At 38.2% G+C, this 22,051-nt stretch overlaps 1 protein-coding gene across 1 annotated transcript in view; it reads left to right on the plus strand.

The window, feature by feature from the left end:
* STARD13 (StAR related lipid transfer domain containing 13) overlaps window positions 1–22,051 on the plus strand; it is a 303,961-nt gene that overhangs the window by 44,336 nt on the left and 237,574 nt on the right. Inside the window, exon 2 of the mRNA XM_019474868.1 lies at window positions 3,848–4,760. Within this exon, the coding sequence (XP_019330413.1) occupies window positions 4,005–4,760 (756 nt within the window). The 5' untranslated portion in view covers window positions 3,848–4,004. The remainder of the gene's footprint in view (window positions 1–3,847; window positions 4,761–22,051) is intronic.

Genomic DNA, 22,051 nt, shown 5'->3' on the forward strand with positions numbered 1-22,051 from the left:
ACATTTGCTTGTGCCAGACCATATAAGAACTTTCCTTCCATAGCATTTCACTAGCTGTATCACAAATCTGTATTAATTTATTGCTGATTTGTAAGGAGCTTTCCTTAGAAAATAAAATTCAGGTTGCAAGTTTTAAAGTCATGTGTGTAAAAAGCTACACCCAGATATGCATTTCGCATTTTAGCTTAAAAAAAAAAAATCATGTGTTGCTTTCTTTTGTGCTCTTCCTTAAGCTCTTTTGGAATCAGTTTTGGTTGGACAGTTAGCTGTGGTAGCCCCCACATTTCCCTTCTAGTTGGAAAAAAACACACATACGCCTGAGAGACTTTCATTATTCAACATCTTTACCAAAACTAGTGCCTACCAGCAGAGCTAATGCTACAGTATATATTTAGAATTACATATGCATATGAAAGTAATTTCCCTATTTATAAAGGCTTGAAGACCTTTTCCAGAAAGATTATTATTTGTCAGAACTTGTGAGTGCATACATTCAGAATTGTGATGAGAATTATCTTATTTTGCAGGGCTGTGTTACACATCTTTACCTACACTAGTGCCTACCAGTAGAGCTAATGCTACAGTATATATTTAGAATTACATATGCATATGAAAGTAATTTCCCTATTTATAAAGGCTTGAAGACCTTTTCCAGAAAGATTATTATTTTTCAGAACTTGTGAGTGCATACATTCAGAATTGTGATGAGAATTATCTTATTTTGCAGGGCTGTGTTACAGGCCTTTTACATGTACAGATTTAGTTCTGAATGTTCAGACCTCTCTGAGTTACACATTTTGCTATGGGCAGGATTTCCAAATCCACAGCTCTGCCAAAAATGCTCCATTTTTAGGAGCTATGAATGTCTATGTGTAACTCTTTATAAAATATGGAATTTGATATTTTATATAAGGGTGGGCTTTTTTCCCAGTCACTGCTAGATTGAGTAAAGAGATACGTTCCACAGGATGAATAAGGGTAAACTCACACTCTCTCTTCTTACCGCTTCCTCTTCAGAGATTTCTTGCCATACTTGCACAAAACCAGCCTGCTCTTGCATACTTTCTTTGTTCCAGTCTCATCACAGGAAAAATAAAAAAAAGAAAGAGTCCAATGGAGTAAGCAAATCTAATAAATGGAAAAACTTTTTCATGCCCTTTGTAATTAAACTGTAAAAATTACAGCTTCACACCACATCCTGTAAAACTGAAAATCATTTGAGAGAAAGAACTTAGGAAAATTTTGAAAGAAGCTGGACATCTATTTTAGATGCTAGGAATATCCAGAGATAATGAAAAATACAAATTTTTGCAGGGATGATAATTCATGTTTTGGAGACTAAAGCATCATCCTAAAATACTAGAAATAAAAAGTAAGTAATTCACTTACCCCACGCTTGCCCACTGCAGAATTTCTGTAGCTTCTTCTGGAGCATTTTATGCTGTATTTTGGGTTTGAACAGCAAAGATGGTCCTATGAACAGAGAGGTGTATTCCTGCAGGTGTCATCACAGCAGAGCCTGCTTGGCAGCATTACCAGAACTAAAGAGGGTCCATTGAACAGGCCAAGGATGGGCAATTTTCACTTACCCCACGCTTGCCTACTGCAGAATTTCTGTAGCTTCTTCTGGAGCATTTTATGCTGTATTTTGGGTTTGAACAGCAAAGATGGTCCTATGAACAGAGAGGTGTATTCCTGCAGGTGTCATCACAGCAGAGCCTGCTTGGCAGCATTACCAGAACTAAAGAGGGTCCATTGAACAGGCCAAGGATGGGCAATTTCTGCCAGAAAAAAAAGAGTCACAGTAGGAAAGGGTGAAGCTGGGAAAGACAGTCTGTGGGGGAGACCTGGAGACCTGAGCATTGCTACTCCTGCTGGAACTACCAACAGGTGAGGAACAGGGCAGCCACCAGCAGCAATGGCTGGTGAACACAACCCATCCTCTCACCTGATGGCACCAGGCTGGTGTGGGCAGCCAGGCCAAAGCTCTTTTGCTGCCTTTTGGGGAGTCTTCTAGGTGAATCTTCTTCACTTATACCTGGGTCTGCATGGTGAGAGTGTGGGTGCTAGCAGCATGCCTTCTGGCAGAGGGGGCCATGGACTGAAAAACAAAGGTGATGACTTATAGTGAAGCACAGATAATACTCAGTACTCACCTGAAATGGCAGAAGGCTTTTTCACTGTGCCTAAAATGTACAAAATACTATGTGAAATGTTGGTTATTCCAGTCATTCTCTACAAATGTGGGAATGTGTTTTCTTTTTCAAAGACATTGTGCTCAATTAGTTCGCTTAATGCTGGGGAGAACCAAGGGTGTCCGGCACTCCTGAAAGTGAAGTTACTTCTGTGTAGATGGCTAACTTGAAGCTGAGCAAATGAGGGCTTCAAAAGTAGGTTTCTCATTCACATGTAGACAATGTAATCTATTATTATGGTATAACAAAGATATGGGGTGAGATTCTTCTTGCCTTTATTTGTCCCTCTAAAAGTTGGGTAATCAGTGTAAGCTTTTTGTCTAGACTTCCTCCATAGTTTTGCATAAGGCAGTCATGCCAGGAGGGAGACTCAACCCATGTCAAAATAGGTATCCAAGAGAAGTGAGAGCATTTACCTTCTGGAAGCATTTTTCTCTCTCCCCTGACACCAGCGGGAAGCTAGACAGCTGCTCACAATAATGTCTGACTTTTAAATAGCTAGCAATAGCTGAGAGGAAGCCTACCTAAACAGTGTGTACCTGCATGCTCACACCTTTTACAGCTGCAGTTCAAATGACAAAGGTAATATCCAAATTTTCTGTATATGTAATAGTATTCTTTCTATTACCCAATGTATGTCTATAAGACTAAAATATACACTAACCAGCACTAAAATATGCCTAGCTGGTGTGCATTGCTCAGTTTATGGCACATACAGTGAGAGGCACATCACATGCCAGCATCTTACTTTGCTTGCTTCCCACTTTGACAATCACAGCGCTGTCTTCTGACATGTCTTCCTCATCACTGACAGGTTTGCCACATACATCAAAGGCTTAAGCTTCTCTTTTATTTTGAAAAACTTCTGTTCTGCTTTGCTCTCTCACAGATGGAGTACTGAAACAATCATTAAAATAAATACTATCAATATTCAATCTGTCACAAAAAGTAAATTACATATATGGGTGCATATAAGCTATTCAGTGATGCAAGATCAGTTGGTTCTTTAGCTGCTCTGTTCTCACGCGTTGGAGGTGCACAGCCTAGATATGAGCACGGAAGTTAAAACTGTTTTAAACCAGACATGGCCAACTCTGATGTAGTATTGAAGCTCTTTGTATTTTTAGCCTCTTCTTTTTGCTTTGAAAATTTATTGGAAATTGACAGGTTCTGCACTGCATTGGCAATTCACAGAAGCTGAGAGACAGAAAATTCTACCTATATTGAAATCTTCTTTCTTTCTGTCAGTTACTTTGGCCCCTTGCTCTTCCCTATGACATTTTAGTAGCTTTATCAAAACAGTGTAAAAGTTTTCAATTATTTAACAGACAATACAAATATAGTGAACAGAGGCATGTTTCAATAACAAGCATATAGCTAACATCACTTTGAATGATTCTGAACCACTGTGTCAATAATCAACATAAAGTCAATATTTAAAAACCATTTCTGCATTTGCCAGTTCTTTCCTAGTCTCTAAGGTAAACAAGTCAAGGTTCTCATGTTTTAAGTTCATTTAATCTGCATACAACAAATATTTTTGAAGAGACCTTTAAGTAAATTTGATACGGGAATTTCATGTTTTGGGGTTACTTTTGCTGATGCACTCCAATGCAAGCATGTTACCATCAATAATTCTTTTTCCCCCCCAGGAGCAGAGAGAATTCATATATTCTGTATGAGAATCCAGGCATTAATAATGATTGTGTGATCATGGTTTTGAAAATATAAGAAGATATTTCCTGGCTACGTATGAGGATTTATGTTTCTTAAGAAAACCAAGAATGAAGTCATTTTGATCTCTGATGGATGAAACTCATTGGAATGGAAACTAACATCTACGAAGAAGAACAGGGCTCACTTTATCTTACATCTGCCAAGTGCCTGGGGACTCCAAAGGAAGCAAAGTATGAAGAATACCAAAGAAAGATAGAAAAACAGGCAAGTCCCTCTGAATTTCAGAATCTTTTACTGGAACCTGAGTTGAGTTTGCTGTCTGCGTCATCCTTATTAGACCACAATGAGACATCCTTGCCACCTGGCATGGCTGCAGGGTGTGTCAGTGCCACCGATCAGGCTGAGACAAAGCACCTTTGTGAAGAATTACTCTGTTCTGCAAGGCACAAGCTGCAGGAAGATCCTTTAAACCTTCCCTCACACAGAGAATGGCCAGTCCTTACAGGAAAAAATTCAGACAAGAAACCAGAAAGGAGTCATGAGATCAGAGTCATAAAACACAAACCAAGTGCTATCACGTTTTCTGATTTCGAATTTTTATCACATAAAGCTAATAATAAACTCCATATTTGCGAGGCGGGAGAAGCAGAAGATTTTTCATCTGAAGAGGAAGAAGCAGATGGTAGAGATGATGATGATGTGTTTACAGAACTGCCACTGTATGAGGCATTTTTCAATGGTCTCCATAGAAGGAATGTTTCTCAAAGAAAGCAAGCTAAACATGAACTTACTAAATACCAACACATCTGTCATTTAGAAGACTGCGATGATCATTCTGAAAAGGAATTGAAGGACCATGACAAGGAAGAAAAACACATAGAGCTGGAGGTAATACAAGCTACTCTTTTGTTCCAAGTGTGTTTTAAATAAGTGGTATCATTTAAGGTTGGTTACAGGAGGAGGAGGAGTTGTGCAAATTGTTATACAGTGATAATTAATGTGAATTACATAACTAAGACTATAAACCTACAGTAAAAGTATACTAGGTTTTTACATTAGACGAATCTATTACTTCAGATTGGCCATACTTCTATTAGCCTGAACTTCAAACTTTGGTTTTCTGTTTTCCCTTGCTTTTTGAAATGGGAACATTGGCTCAGTTTCCCCTGCTCCTACAAGATCATATATCATGCCACGTACAGCATATATTCCCTAAGTCTGTGGACTGTTCCAAAGGGATAGAGCTCAGGATTACTCTGAGAGCAGAGTATATTTCTTCGTGCTGAAAAATGGCCTTTTTTAGTGTAGTGGCACTGTAGCACTGCGCCACCTAACCCACAGCACTGCTTCTGCTAAATAACAGTGTTTTCTGTATTATTATTTCATTAAAGTAATATGGAGGACAGGTTACAATCTGGTCTGTAATAAAATAAAATATAGATTTTTTTTGTATCTGGACTTGTATACATCATGATGCTCTATAGACCAATGTCCAAAATGAAAACATAAGAAGATTTAGGACAAAATGAAAAACACTCTGTAATAAGAATCATCCAACTATAACCTTTCCAGAAAAAAACAGTTGAGTAAATTAGCTGTTTTTTGGAACTGGAGGAACAGAAGCTTTCCAAGTGAGTTCTCACTAGTCTGGAGAATAAGCAAGGCTTTCCCCTTGCTCCCAGCTGGTGACAAACCAAATGCCTGGAGCTAAACATGTTTATCATTGGAGAAGTTCAGCTCTAGTACAAAAACACAAAGTGACTCCAAATAGTGGGCAAAACAAACCCTTAAAATTCCAACGTTCCTGACCTTGCAGCACAAATTAATCTTAAACTGCAGGTCAGGCATACCTTTTCTTCCTCTCTCTTCTCCTCCTCCAGCTTTTAAAAGTTATTTTCCATGTAAAACTGCTCTATGCCTTGAAAATCAGGGTGGAGCCCTAGTCTTTTACCCAGTGTGTTTTATTTTTCTCTATCTGCAGTTCTCCTTTTACTTCTAGTGTTTATAACACAGAGTTGCTTCATTGATTTCTGTTTAAATGAAAGAAAGTAGAATTTGGACTATAATGTCCATATTAACATCAAAATTATGGTACACAATACTTAATTACTTCTTTCCTTTAATACTAATCTGTCTCCAATTTGGGGGGACTAATTCTGCTCTTAACTGAGTGGGAGTTTTGTGCTGTATTTCATACATATCCCAACTTTACTGTGGAAACCCATCAGCTCACAGAGAAATAAGCCAGATTTTTACAATTTTTTCTCAGCAGCTAATATTAGAAAACCAAGGCCCAAAGATGGTTCCAAAACAGTGCACCTTTTGATGCAATACTGACCCTGAGAGATTCTTGTGACACATGGTTTATTAAATAATTGCATTGTTACTCTACCCTAAGCCAAGGCTTGCTTCCTCATTTACTCAGAAACATTCCCATTAATATAAATATATATCAAAATGCATGTGCAACATCCCTTGGCTTCTGTTTGCTGAAGGTCATTCCCATAGATAACAGGGAGAGGCCAGGGGCTGTTGTCATTTGGTTTACTTTATGTTATGCCATAAAATAAACTCAAGGATGCAGCTTGTAGTGCAAAATAATGGATTATAAATTGCCAGACAAGCATGTGAAATTACCTAGTAAATCTCCGTGAATGTGTCAAAACATTTCAAAAACTGTACAGATGCAATGATGCAGTCCTGGTTTTGATTTTTTTCCTATGTAAATAAGTCTGTATCATTCTAGGAAAGCCTCCAAGAATTAAAAAAAAAGGATTATCTTGTCTCTCAAATTTTAGCAGCAGTCATGCATTACTATTCAGACTAAAAATTCCCCCCATGACTCTGGTTGAAGCAAATGTATGTTGTTGTCAAGTTACTTATTTCTATTATTTAGAAATGGAGCTGTGGAAAAATGTCTTTCCCGTGGAAAGAAATTAACTAAATAAAGACAGCATGGTGTAAAAATGTTGTCAAAAGCAACCATTACCGCTAAGCCTTAGATTTAAAAATAGTATAAGAAACAATCACCTCGGCCATACAGATACAGGCTATCACACATAGCACCCTGACCGAGATCCTGGCTAAATCCTTGCTACTAGAGTTCACGGTGAAATAGTGATTAAGATCTACCCTGCAGGGGCATTCCTAAGTAAACGTACTTGTTACTGACTGCAAATCTCCTATTTTATGTCTAGAAAAGAGGAAAGGCTGTCACCTTCTCCAGGCTGGGGAGCGCTGGCCTTTGCAGGCAGTCACCATGAGCAAAGCCAGTGTCCCAATCTCCTCTTAAATAGTTGCTACACGCATTTAAGTGATCATTGTTGAACTTCTTGTTTCATTCTAATTAACAAGCAGAGACAAATCTCCAAGTACACTGAACAGTAAACAAGTAGAGGGAAGATGGAAAAAATACAACTCGTGCATGCCACCAACTCTGTCACAAGCACAAGAAACTCTGCTGAAAACAATTCGTACAATGGTGCCCATTTAAAAAAAAAAGTTCCTTCTTTTTTTCCAAAGGCATACAGCATCTGCCTGTTCTGAGTGGTACAAGATAAATGACACTTCTGTTCAATTTATGAATTCAGTATCGTCCCTGAGTTTCTACCCTTAGACCAGTCCCATATATATTTCCTGTGCTTTCTCATCAAATCTAAATTTGGCAACCTTTTTTTTCATTGTCAGGAGTCGGTCATCAGTGGTACATTTAATGCCCAAATAGACTTCTTAAATTAAAAATAACATTTATTTCAACTGGGGAAGCAAAATTTTGAAGATTTAAAAACAAGTCTACATATAGGTCTGAAATATTGTTCACGTTATTTCTCATTTTGGGATGGTGATCTAGGTAACATCATTGCTAAGACAGCACTTCCTTAAACACACCAGTGAGTTTCTGTACCCTCATTATAGATTTGTCTTCTCTGCCCACCTTCCTTGCAAAACTCCCCTTCCATCTTGAATGGGAATTTTTTACATTACTCATGTCCTTCTAATATTATTTATGATTGTTTTGTTCTGTTCAGAGGTTTTCCCGGCAACTCTCAAGTGGTATCTCGAGCCATTCTTCCTTTCTTGTTTTACTTCAAGCCTTCATATTAAACTACATACTCTCTTTGTGCATGCAACCAGCTCAGTATGCAGTGGCAATAAATTATTCACAATAGCTTCTGAAACATAACATTTTTCTAGATTGCCATTTCTTCAAACTGTACTGAGCAGGACCCAGCTGATAACCATATTTAAGCAGGAACTACTATGCAACTTTACATCAGTAATCTTATCCTATCCTTACATAGTCTCAAAACAGTATGTGTTACTTCCAGGAGTAGCATTTCAGTCAAGTAAAAAATTGAAGATATTTGACAGGTATTAGGCAAAAAGAAGTATTATGAAATCATACCCTTGACAAAGTGAATTGTCATGGATCTTCCCTCACCTCAGTGACTGTATAGAAATTCTGCTAATGTTGTCGGCTGCTGCAGGGAGGCAAGCATAGTCTTACCAACACGGCAGCAAACTGGAAATCCTCTCTGGGACAGTTTCAAAGCATCTCTTTGGGGAGCCCATCTTAGCTATTATAACAGCCAAAAAGATTGTCACCGTTGACATTATTTAGGGCATCTAAGCAAGTTGTCACAGCTTCCTCTATTGTACCAGAGAGAGAAGGAGGCAAGCCAGGAAGCCCATGCGCTGGAAAGGAACCGCTTAGAGCTAGCCACCAAGGACGTGCTACGTGCTCCAGCAGCCCCTCTGCAGCCTCCCGGTGTCTGCGCCAGGACCACGTACTGAGTATCTCTCCCCACTGGACATTCAGGGCCCTCCACGACTCCTCTTCTCAGAGCTACTGCTTGATGAAACAAGGTCACCTCTATCTAAAATATATCTGGAAAGGTTGAAGAATTAAGTGTTGGCGAGTGTTGCATATAGGTGTAACTTCCAGGAGAATCCTAGAAAAATAATTGTTCTTAAAGAAACAAGAGTCCTTCCTAATTCAGGAGGAATCCATTAAGGCAGTCTCTGTCATATGATTTTCCCCTGCACTCTGCCATCTCTGCTGTGTGAGCTGGTGAGCAGCATGTCAGGCCCAGAGCATCAAATCTGCTAGCCCTTACACAGAAAACTGGGAGACCTTTGGGGGGCTCAAGCTGCACATGGGTTTACATCATGCCTCTTTCAACACATTTAGGAAGATCTAAACCAAACCTGCTTGTTGGTTTAAAGCCAGACACTCATGGTCTAGTATTTGCATTGAATGCTACCTTGTTCAGCTGGGTCAAACAAAGAGTGAGATACCACTCCCTAGGAGTAACGGAGACAAGATGACCCAAACAGATAATTCAGGTAATTAAGGTCGTGTTCACAATGAATATCTTTGTCAGGATTTGGCCTTCAGACTGTAAACTCAAAGACTTTTGGAGGAGGCTGCACAGTCAGGGGAGCGGCCAGTACAATGTCAGGAGACCCAATCTCTGTGTACTGCACTGGGTAGCGTTAATGGGGTAGCTGTGCCATCACCTTTCACCATGAGTAAATCTTTGTTTTAAGTAAAACTGTAGTGTTCTAAAGGAGATTTGTGAAAGCTCCATTGTTTTTGACATTTAAAGCTAAGCCAGCTGAACTCTGGAAATGGTTACAGAAAACAGTCCTTTACTGGCAGGAAGATGGATGATCTGGCTTTCCAGTTTCTCTTTCCTTGATTATTCACTTATTTTCATTAATTTCCTTGTTCCATCTTTGTACTACAATTAGGTAAATTTTATCCTCATTATACAATCATTACTGAGTGACAAGTTTGATAACCATTGTATAAGCTTAGACCACGAGAGTTCAGATTCAGGCTGGAATAATTTGCTGAGATGTAATACGGAAGTTTCCATAGCATCTGTCCTACATTTTGTCTGCTTCTGGCCTGTGTTTTTTCTTCTTCTTTTCACAAACACCAGAAGTTCACCAAAGGAGCAAGGCAAGATAAATAGACAAGGACACGTAGGAGGTGATAAATCCACAAAAAATTATTCAAAGCCATAGTCTTTGAAGTTAATTATGATTCCTTAAAAGATATGTATTCCTCTGTGTGGCTTGTAAATATTTTAATCAAGTAATCATATCCAACGAGAAAGGAATCAGAAAGTTTTAAGTCTTTGACAATGAATTTGCTTTATTCAAATTAGACCGAGTTCATTCAATTTAAATGATCAAAACAGAGCAGCAGTCGAGCCTACAACTATGATCAGCAACCGGGCCTGCCAAAGTAAGCTTCTTACCCTTATATTTGGATGGCTTAAATTCTGCTAAGTTCTTGTACCTCCTGTATTCCTGCTCAGTGCCTTGCTTAGCCACTCTGAAGCACTTTTCCAAGAGGTACTTTGCTGTTTTCATTAATGAGGCACTGGAACTTAGGTGGAATTTAAGCTATCTTAAAATTGCCCTGCAATAATTTCTTCTCTAATTCAGTTGTACAAGAGCAAAAAACAGTAAAGAACATATTAGAGTGAAGCACAAATTCCTTCTCCCATTCCTCCCATACTTTGGAAGTTTGTTCTTCTCTTTACCCTATCAAATTGAAACTCTAAAACTAGAGGAGGAGGAGAATGGTTGCAAACTTGTGATGACTTCTTCATGAGAAATAATACGGTTATTATTATTTCCTTTTTGTTCATCTTCTGCAGACATGGGATGTCTACCCAGGTAGGAGAGCTGAAATAACAATTGCCAGGGAGAAGAAAGTAGGAAGTTAAGGGGAGGAAAATGGGAAATGACTTGTCTGAGACAGGAGTGATGCACTGAGCTTTGCACATTCTTATTTCCTTTGTGTGTCTGTGAGATTTGCACTTTCTGTATTTCAATTATACATTCTCTAGAGCTGATAGGTGGAGACACAGTGAGTTGAACTTTGCAAAGTTTCTAGCGTTTATGCTTGTTTTCTGCCTGCTTGGAAAAGGAGCTGGAGAACTGCTGATTTCTTTAGCAATGATGCATTATTATCAGTCAATAAATAACCACAGTCAGCTCTTAATAATAAAGTCAGATAAATGCTGGCTTAGGGACTCTAATTATTAATTTAAAAGAAAGTCTTTTATTAATTTCACAAATTTGAGGGACTAATGATGAACATAGCACTTTGTACAGAGTATGTTTTTCTCTAATCTCACTATTCTTAATAATGTAACCATTTCCCATTAGGATATGGCATTTTTTGTGTCCTACTTCCTATTGTGATTGGAGGGAGCAGTGAGTTCAAATCTGCATCTTACTTCAGTGGAAATTAGCTGCATGGCTGCTTCTATTACGAAATTATAGGAACTTTGGAAAATAACAGTAAAGTCAGGAACAGTAACTTAAGGATATGCTGAAAGATCGTATCAAAGAGAACTGGTATATTGGACTCATGTAGGAAAACATGTAGATAGTATCAAAATTACTGTCTTTCTTCAGTATACTTGCATGCTGCTTGCATGCTTTAATAAACATGCATGATTCATTGTTCATTACTAGAGAATTAAAAAATTAAAATGTATATGCCCTCAGAAAAGATGCACTTTCTTGACATCAGCAGATACCTGTCTTTCAAATCACGAGATTGTCTTCAGCAGGCATCAATGGCTGCTGGGTTGAATTTGGAGAAAACACATGCACTCTGGTTTTGTAAAAAAAATCCTATAAACTATATTCAGCAATCTCAGTTTGGGTTCTGCCAAAAGCCTCCTGAAGAAAAGTTGTAATATGAGGAGACAAAATCTGTCCTTTTTCAAAAGCGAAGTTGATAAAGAAACCTCCATGTGATGGGTAGACTAGGACTTGAAAAATTCAGAGGGCTTTTTTGCAGTTGACCCTTCACGCAGTTTGAAATAATTTGTGTTGCAGAATACCATCACTCTCCAAAAATGTATAGTATATGGTATATATTACCTCTATAGTGAGATTCTGAAAAAAATAAAATGCCAGGAGAAAATAATAAAAGCAGATAATTAGTCAAACAGACAACTCACCTTGACTTTCAAAGTCCTTCAGAAAATTTACAAAGTACATTTCAGCTTGGTGCTGAATTAAGTAATATGAAATTACAGAAGGTGAGATTACTGAGTTATTGCACAGTGTGAAACCTTTGGGCTGTTCAAGTCAATGTTTGAAACTTTGGCCCTTAAGTAGTTTTCATAACATTATGAAAGATCTTTAGGCTAGCAGTTTCCAAAGTGCAACTATCTGCCACTAGTATCTGACAAAGGTTTATGTTGCCCATCCCAGCTGCAGTTTTCTTACTGAGAAGATACTGTTCCACGAATTTTGTTGCACAGCCCCATCGTGGTCCCACACGCACATTAAGAGGCCACACAAACAAAGTTTGGGGAACTCCTGCTTTAGCCTGTTCATAAGTATTAGCGCGTGGTTTATATTTATCTCTAAAGCTTCAGGAGAATAAATACTTAACATAATTGGTGTATTATACTAAAAGGGGAGAGTATTCATCATATGTACCTTGGCTTCTGATTTTTTCAGCTATCGACTCCTTTATTTGTTGTGTATTTGAATACTTCAGAATCATATGGCCATCTCAGGAAACAGCAATATTACTATTGCTCTTGCCAGAAAACATAAAAAAGATTATGCGTTTATGGTTGCACTAAGCCCATAAAATAAAAGAGGTATATCAAGATGCTTCTTTACAAATATTTGAAAATATCTGGAACCTGTGCAATATGAGACCGTTCAAGTGTTTCATGTATCTCTACAGAAGTAGAGCAAAAGTCAACAGAAAATAAGCCCTGTCTAAGTCAAGGCTCTGATGAACTACATTCCTCTGTCAGAGCATGGGAATAGGCACCTGCGAGAATTACAGACTGGGTCTTAGGTGGGGGAAACCAGAAGAAACATGTAGAAATCTGGTAATCTGCTTACCGTTGAAATTAAGATACTCCTTCAAAGTGCAGATGGAGATTCTGGATAAACTGTGGGATGGGCAGTAAGCAGAACAACTTGTGAGACTGGAAACTTGCGCAAAAGGTGAGGGGCTGGGGCTGGGTCACATTTTCAAGTTTGTTTGGCTGATAGGTGAGGATTTCGTATGTTTTTCAAGTCCAGCAATAGAACTGCAGTGTGTGTGTGGGGGGGGGAAGTAACAGAATGTTACTGAATTAACAACCTTGCAAAGTGTATTTCATAATATGGCAAAGTAAGTTCTTCAGTGGGAATAAGAAAAATGAGTTACAAATTTCCTCACACACACACAAAAGTCCCACTGAAAGTTTGTGGCACTTCCTATAAAGCATTTAGGTGCTTTTGAACATTCTTCCTAGGTAACATGTGCCCAGTTAATAAAATCAGATTCTAGCGATATACCTAGGATCTCTCTGTCTTTCTTTGTGTGAAATTCCAATAAAATAATGTCAGCTTGATATTGTAACGGACATATTTCCTCGGTAGTACCATGGGACCGCAGACTCCATATGATTTGACATTCCCAGGGATCTATGATCATTTTGGTACTGCCATATCATCAGCTATCATATAACCAGTGATCTGTGCAAACACTGAGGTCCATGTTTGAAACAAATTTGGAGAAACTTAAAAACTTTTTTAAAATGTAGTGACCTTCATAGAAGTTTTAGGATGATGGATCTGAGATGTCATTTTATGACATTCTTGTGTGGTTATTTTCTGTAGGAGAGAATATTGTCGCCCTCAAGACTCTTCTTAAGAATCACTCCAACTATGGAGTATTTTAAATTTCAGTAAAAATGGAAAGAGACTGCTCTTATCTATCCAAGGTAGTTTTGTCCAAACCAGAAGTCTTGCCCAGTTTTGAATTGTCTCAGAGCTAAGACTTCTGCAGGTGCAGCAAAGGGAAGCCTCCTCTGAATTAGCCTGGAGTTCTCCAGGAATAAAACGGACAGGACATTGAGGCCAGCTCCTGCATTTGTAATATTTTTCTTCCAGAAATTAACTTCAGTAAAATCTCACCAGACTTTAGGTCTCTTTATCTGTGCTTTCTATGGATTCTGAAATTCTCTGACATTTAGACTTTTAATCCAATGTTTCAAAAATCGGGTCTGGAATAGGTAATGTTTTAGTGTCAAAGATTTAACAGCTTATTTGTACTGTATATTCAGAAAAACATCTGGCCTTAATCTAATCTCTGTGGTGAAGTAGTTAGTGATATGGTATATAATCTACTGTAAGTTTTGCAGTTAGTATTTATTGTTCCTGTTCAAACAGTATAAAGGTGAAATTTCAGTAGCTATGTAACAACAATTTTGCACTGTGGCAAAAGCCTTTGCAGTTAGTCTGGGGACTGATTTACTTAGATTAAGATGTCAAAAAAGCTGCTAAACCTGCCAAGAAACAACAGAATATAACACTGCAACTTGCACGTATTTCATTCTATAATACGTACATCATACATCAAGACCAAGATAAAAGTATGCAAAGCCAATAACTAGCAGAAAGAATTCACAGACTGGCCAAGATAGAAGTATAAAGTTAGTAGTCAGCAGTCAGCAATAAGACGCTTTTTATGAACAACAGGCCTGACCAAGATCAGTGCCTGCACTGAGAGAAAGCAGAGTACTGAGTATTCGTGCAACTAAAGATCTAGACTACGAGAGTTCACCTCAAACTGTACTTTTATCTGCTGTGTTATCAGAGTTTACTAAGATACTACAAATAACTGTAAAAATAGATGTATGGAAAAAGATCATGTTTGTGAGAAGATGATTAAACTAAAAAAGATTGTCCCTGGAAGACAAAAATATTCCACAGACCTTTTTTTGAATAAAAGTTGGAATATTATCATGTATCTCTTATGCAAGAGGGCTATCAATGTAGCCCTCCATTTTGTGTTTTGTATAGTACAGATCACGTGCTATCTTGAATAGTCAGAGCCTTGTAAGCATTTAACAGTTTTAGTCTTATCTTGGGGGGGACATAATGCCACTGAGGTAAATAAAAAAAAAAAAAAGAAAAGGAATGCTAAAAGAGAGAAACAGGTTTAAAAAAGCCTTAGTGGGAAACCCCCAGTATTCCAAGCAAGCAGGGACGAACTCAGTTCTTTCTGAAGTAAAGGCAAAAGTACATTATACAGGCTCAGAAACTACTTTTGAAACCAAACTTTTCAGACATGACAAAGCCTGCACTTTGCATGTGAATGACAGACAGCAAATTCTAAAATTGTCACTTCAATGTTCTCATATAAAACTTTTTTAAATAAAAGAATTTACCATGAATACAAACAATAAATAACAGCAAACTCTGCAAGAGCAAGAACTGCTATAATTTAGAATGCATACATTTACAGTTTTTATCTCAGATCGCCTTCTCTTCTGTGCAATGTTTCCAGTTTGTATAAAGTTCCTAAGAAGCTGAGTTTAAGCTGCATTAAATGGAATGCAGATATCTAAGGTAAAACAAGACTAGACCTCTTTGACGGGTGTTTCCCATCAAGTACTTCTTTTCTTATTCTGAAATTGTGTTCAAATGGTTGCAAATGCTAAGGAGTGGTCACACAAGCAGCTCAGGACACTCAGCATTTAATTCCAATGCAAATTAAAATGAATGTTTAGGAGCAGCGAGTATGAGGTTGAAAACTGGACAAAATTAAGAAGGAAAGTTTAGTTTACACAACAAAGAAAAAATTGGCAGTATATATCCAAAAGAATCTTCTAGGTATAGCATGGCAAATAAAAGCATTCAGTTTTGCAAAGGAAGTAATTATTTTTAAATTTGGGTTTACTCCAGTTCAGAAAAACCTCCCCAAAGATTCAAAATTCTCCATGACAGTGAATGATTCCTCAGCCTGGGTGTGATATGTCAGGAGCCTCCAGCAGCTTGCTAGGTGGGCTACTAAGGAGCTTGTATAGCTTAACTGGCGGGTCAAGGTATTTTCCCCAGAGGAACATTGTCAGAATTAAGCTGTCTTTGAAAAGTAATTCAAGTTTGATGAATTGACAAATAGCAATTAAATAAAAAAAAAAATCACTTAGATTCCAAAGTAAATTGCTATCACTTTGGCATTTTGAATTTTAAATTTAAACTTATATTGGGTGGGTTGCAACTAGGCTGGTTTCTATGTTGTCTACCCAGTTTTTTTTCCAGCAGGGCTAAACTATTTATTGATGGGTTTATGCACATTCTCACTCTAAGCGTGCTCTAGCCCATTTCCCCTTGTTTTTTTTAAAAAAGGTGGCAATATTGCAACAGGACTATACAGAGGTGAGCAGGAGTTTTTTTTAAAAAAGGTGGCAATATCGCAACAGGACTATACAGAGGTGAGCAGGATTGGAGAGCAAGTGGGAGAGCTTGTCCCTTTTTTAAGTTCATTAAGTGTTACATTAAGACAAACTATTAAAATACAAACTATGATCCTTCCAACTTTTCTCCCAGAATGTTTGGATATAGCCCAAGTGCTAATGCAGCACATAAAGCCTTCTCCACAAGGAGGTATCTAGATATGAGTCTTAAACCTGCAGATCTCACAGTTGTACATTATGCTGCTCTTTGGTAGGAAGATTTTGCTTATTATTGCTATTGTTAGGTCTCTTGCATTTCAAAATACACTTTTTAAACCTTATTTGAGGTACATAATTGGAGGAACTAGCTGAAATCCTAGCCACCTTGCATTAGGCTAGGAATTGTTTGTTTTCAGTGATTTGCCAGAGTTATGTCAATAGATATTTTTATTTGGATTATTATGGTTGATGGGGTTTTGCTAATATATTTCATATCACATGGAACTGAAATATTTGTCAATAGAAAATATCATTGCTGATAACCATCCCACAGCAGGTTTTTTTTTCTCTTCCTCAGAATTCTCTTAGTAATCCAAACAATAATGTTTTCCTGTTCTTTTTAATAACCATCACTTTTCTAAATATAAATAAAGCTTACCAAACACCTTAACATAGATAAACAGAATTTTTGAATGCTTTCGTTTATGGTACTTCACAAAGAGCCAGGCAAGTGCAAATAACACTGAAGTACTCAAAATGTAATGTATATTAGAACTGGAAGTCAATAATGGTTAGGCTAAACCTCAGCTTGATAAGTGAAACCCTGGGACAGGCTCATGCTTACAGTTTCACCTGCCTCAGAACATCTTTAGTGCATTTGTGTCTTGAAGATTTTGCAAAACTCCTGTAGGTTTATAAAAGTAGCTGCTACAGATCACTCCTCTCTCTCAACCCCTCTCATTCCAGCAGAAGATATCTGAAGCAAGGAACAGGGAACATGCCTGAACCTTAAGGTTCTGGTAACAGTAGTCATTGACATTTAGTGACCATCACACTCCTACAGTAAGACAGACTTTTTTGAGCTCTAGGCCACATTTTCCAACCTTTGTGTTATACAAAAATATTTATATGGTATAAGCAATATGTTTACATGCTCTGGGGATACAGAAATTATTCTTTTCCTCCAAGAATGATGCCTAACACTACTTTATCAAAGAAACCTTTCTTCAAAATTGAGATCAAACTGTTTTGTTTAACAGAATGCGTTTTATGGTTTTTAACGGCAGGGTTTTTTTCCCAAGCTAAAAAGGACATGCTAAAATCTACAATCACTATTTTGTTTCTATTTGTGATTAAAAAATCCATGAAAGAGTCTTCATAAAGTAAGAAGTCCAAGGGGAGCAAAATACACAAGTCAATATTATGCAGTAATAATACAACACTTCCACACGTTTCACCGTTACTTTTTTTTATTCTAGCAAGACAGGGCTTCAGCTGTTTACAAATACCATTAACAGTTACAAATACCATGAACAGTTAAGTTTCTGAAAGTTGTTTTGATCACTCACATGGTATTTCTGTCTGTTTCTGATCTCTGAAAGAAGGAAGGTAGTTAAAATTTTGAAAACTTTAAGTAGATAATTAGCATTAACAATTAAAAATATGACAAAGTACATACTACATAAATTAATAAGGGATTAAGGAACATATGCATGCACAGACAGATGACTGTTCTTGTGCATTAGGTGATGATCTTAAGTTCAGCATTTAAACTCTGCCTAATTCTTTCAGCTTCTTAGTTTCTACAGGTGGTTAAAACTTTGAAAACTTTAAGTAGATAATTAGCATTAACAATTAAAAATATGACAAAGTACATACTACATAAATTAATAAGGGATTAAGGAACATATGCATGCACAGACAGATGACTGTTCTTGTGCATTAGGTGATGATCTTAAATTCAGCATTTAAACTCTGCCTAATTCTTTCAGCTTCTTAGTTTCTACATTTGCCATGGGTATTGTTGCCATTTAGAGGAAAAAGAGCATAAACTGCAGCAGAGTATTATAGTAGCACACCTGATACTGTGGCTTTTAGCATAGGCAGGTAGCAGGAACATATATCTCAGTTTACCAAGCAAAGAGTGGTGAAAAAAAAACAGGAACAGAGATAGGTGACTTGCAAGAAGTGTCACTGGTAGAGCCTGTGGCCTGTTCAAAACTTTATCTGTAAGACTATATTCTTCTCCAGGTTGAAAGCTTTTGCCAGTTTTATCAGGGAGGGAGGAGTGAAATCTGATCTCTATAATTTAGGCAATTAATTTTCATCTAAAACTTAGCTATTTAAATATCTAGGGTTCCTGATCATCCACCAGGCCTGGTGGAGTAGGCTTGCTGCTCTCATAGTTTAATTTTCTTCCCAGAAAAACTAGGGATGTGGGAGGAAGACAAGAGGGAGTGGGAGTGGAGATGGTGCACACCAGGTCTCGTCTAAACATGGAGTTAAGACATCAGCAGAATATTACCTGGATCTGGGTGTTAGGGAATGTATCCAGTTTCCACATTATAGAAAAAGCAATCTGTCAAATGAAGCACATAAATTCCTTATACAGTAAGAGGAAAAGACATTGATGTCTTTGAAGACCTCCAGAGGGAGATCCCATCTGTTTAAGTGCAGGCATTTAAGAGACTTAGACAATGAAAAGAAAAATGTGCCTCTTCTCTCTCACTTCCAGAATTTACACAAGGAGATTTATTTGTTGCTATGATCAGTGTCCTTACGTCATTTTGACAAGCTTCTTATAATTGAAATGCTGCAGCACATACGCCCTCTCAAACAGCGGATACAAAACATTAAAACTGAACAATGTACCTGTACTATAAATAATACCTGGAGCTAGTTTTATCTAGTCACCAAGTATAATGATATTTCTGATTTAAACAGTATACTCAAACTTGCTTCCACCTCCCTTGAACTTTGGCCAATCCAAAACTTAAAAAAAACCCAAAACTTACTGTGTTAAACTGTATCTTTGTTAGAGATATTAGTTTGCTTCCTCACTCCTAATGATTTTTTTCCAGAAAAGATTTTCAATGATGTACTTATCTGCTGCAATTTTGCCACATAAAATAATTATTTTACTTTATCTTATGAGTCTGTTCTTAACCCACTACTCTCCCCCCGAGCTGACATTCAGAAAGGAACTAACTACATCCCTGTCTTGATCCTTGGCCACTAGACATGGGCTTCTAATGAAGTTCGCTGAATTCATCGAGGCTCTGCAAGGAGCAACGTGGCAGGGCTGACACCTAAACAGAAGCTGTTGAGAAAACCCTTTCCTCCTTATGAAAAAAAATTAACAGCGTGTGGGATGAGTGACACAAATCCTATAAAATCATCAAATAAGAACTGAACAACCCATCACCTCCCTCACAATGTATTTTTCTTCAATTTTCTCAATCAGGGATTAATTGCCCTTCGTGATGGAAAAAATGTCATTTATAAAATTAAGCGTCTCAGGGTAGGAAGTGAAAATTTATTGCCTTACTGTTTCTACAGAATTCATCTAATCGCCCCATGATGATTATCTCAGAAAAGTAAAGAATTGTTCCAAAGTGTTTTTCTGATGTAAGATTACCACACCGACATTCTGCAGAACTAATGCATCCTGCTTTCCTATGGCCTCCTGGCTCACCCCTTTCAGCACCTCCTGCTCCCCGATCCACTCCCCGTCTCCCAGTGTTTTTCCCCCATACCCCAGCCCTCTCCCAGCATTCTTGCATTGTCTACGGTTTCCACCTCCCACTATTTTCTCCACACCTGCCCATGCCTCCCCTATTTCCCTCTCCCCAGAATCTCCCCAAACCCCCCACGATTCTGGCAAGAGACAGCATGTGCTTTAGCTGTAGGTATCTTTTCACTGCCTGGCCAGTTAGCACACACACCCTCATCGGCGGCTGCTCAGAAACGATATGGGCTGGTATCTCCTCATCTTCAGCTTATAGTGGGCAGACATTTGAGTCTCTTGTGTCTATCCAGCCACAAATTTTGATTAAACTTTGAAGTTTGATCTCTCTGATATTTCTTCCCATCTTTCAAACTGGCTTGAAACTATCTAATATACTCAAAAGTTGTGGGGGAAATGTCACAGCAGTTGAGCAAGCACCAAGACAGAACAGTATGACTTTGTTCTCTCAAAACACCAAGAAAAAAAAAAAGAGAGAGAAAATATGAAATAATTACTTAAAGTATAATTACTTTACATGTAATTATCATTAAAATATAATGGAAGAAACTCAGAGGAAAAAATACATTTGGCATTTTAATTAAAACTATAAATTTCAATAATGAACACTTAGTAAAGGGCTATTACAAAAAGTAAATGAAACTAGACCATCCTGAAGGAAAAATTAAGAGAACTGATTTTTAAAAGGTATTTTTAAATATTTTGATTTATATTGTGCAATATGTTTGAGTTTTATTTATTATAGAAGAATAGAAATTGGAGTTTTATTTATTATCATTTGTACTGAACCAAATGACAAAGGACCCCAATTAAAATTAAGTTCCCCTGGCACTAGGAGCTGTACTGTAACATGATTCAAATTCAGGCTTCAAAGCCTTGATTCTCTGCTCTGCCAGTTTCTCCTGAGTGTCGTGATGTCAAGATGGGAGGCTGATCCTCCACATCTGGATCTGGTGCTTTGCCAGACTTCACTCTTGGTAATTAAAGGAACTGTGATTACAGCCTGACTTTGGCTTCCAGCATCCAGGATTTCTGTTCTTCCTCCCTCCCCATATCCTGCCCTTTCATGCCCCAAAATATAATGGACTTTGAAGAAAAACCTTTTCATATCACCAGAAAGATCAAAAAATGAGACTGTCCAAATCTGCCCACTCAGGCTCATTTTAATATGTCAGACCAAATAAGCAAATTTTAAATGCTTCCGGAAATGCTTAATTTTAGACATTCTTCTCTTGAGCTGTGCTGAAATCTAGGAGTTTGAAGAATTTTCTCTCTTGTCTGAAATCTCCTTTTGTGTTCAAATGTCAGAGCTGAGCTCAGGCTGTCTCACCACTAACAAAAGTAATCAACTGTCCCAAGGCAAAGTGCGGTACAATCAAATGGTTCAAACAGAACTATGATTTCAGTCGTGTGCCTCTGACATCCAGTGTTGCCTAGCTTTGGGAATTTTCGTAAATTTTACCTTTATAACTATCTGACATTATCCATGAATTTCCTATTATTCATTAAGACTATTGAAATCAAGGCAATTTAATCGGATCTCAGATTTGACATAATTATTTTCCTGAGGTTGAACAGAATCAGTCTTGACTGAGTCAGCGCAATTTATTGTGACATCTGTCAGGTATGACAGAGGGGCAGATTGTGTAGAACATTATGGATTTAATTTTCAAAAATGTATGTAACTATTTAGACGTGCAGTTAGCCATTTTTAAGTGCAATGCTTGTATGGCATTAACTGTAGCTTTGAACGTAAAAGGAGTGACTTCCCACCAGTGTGTGCAGTTGCAGAAATATTTCTGAAAATCTGTCTTTAGATTACTTTTAAGCCTTGTCTACCTCTGCTTAGGTGTGCAGGCAAGGCATCCGTAGTAGGCTCCGCACGCTCAGCTCTGCATGAAGCAGGTCTTCCCAGCTGAAGTGTTCTTTCATACTGGGGAAACTGAGGCACAGCCCTATGGAAGAGTGATTTTATGAAGGAGCAAAGCCGGCCCCAGTTGTGACAGTTTTTACGCCAAGACAAAGCACGGGGGAGGCTGCTGGGGAAGGAGCGAGGCAGGGGGCAGCTCGGCATCCCCCTCCCGGCCCGGGCACCCCGGAGGCTCCTCACAGCCGCCCCTAGAGGCGTTGAGGCCGCGGCCCCCGGCGGCCCTGAAGACAATGGGGACGGCCCGACCGCTCCCGCGGGGCCGGCGGGAGGCGGCTCT

This window comes from Aptenodytes forsteri, unplaced genomic scaffold (assembly GCF_000699145.1).
Source record: "Aptenodytes forsteri isolate BGI_AS27 unplaced genomic scaffold, ASM69914v1 Scaffold155, whole genome shotgun sequence".
NCBI lineage: Eukaryota > Metazoa > Chordata > Aves > Sphenisciformes > Spheniscidae > Aptenodytes > Aptenodytes forsteri.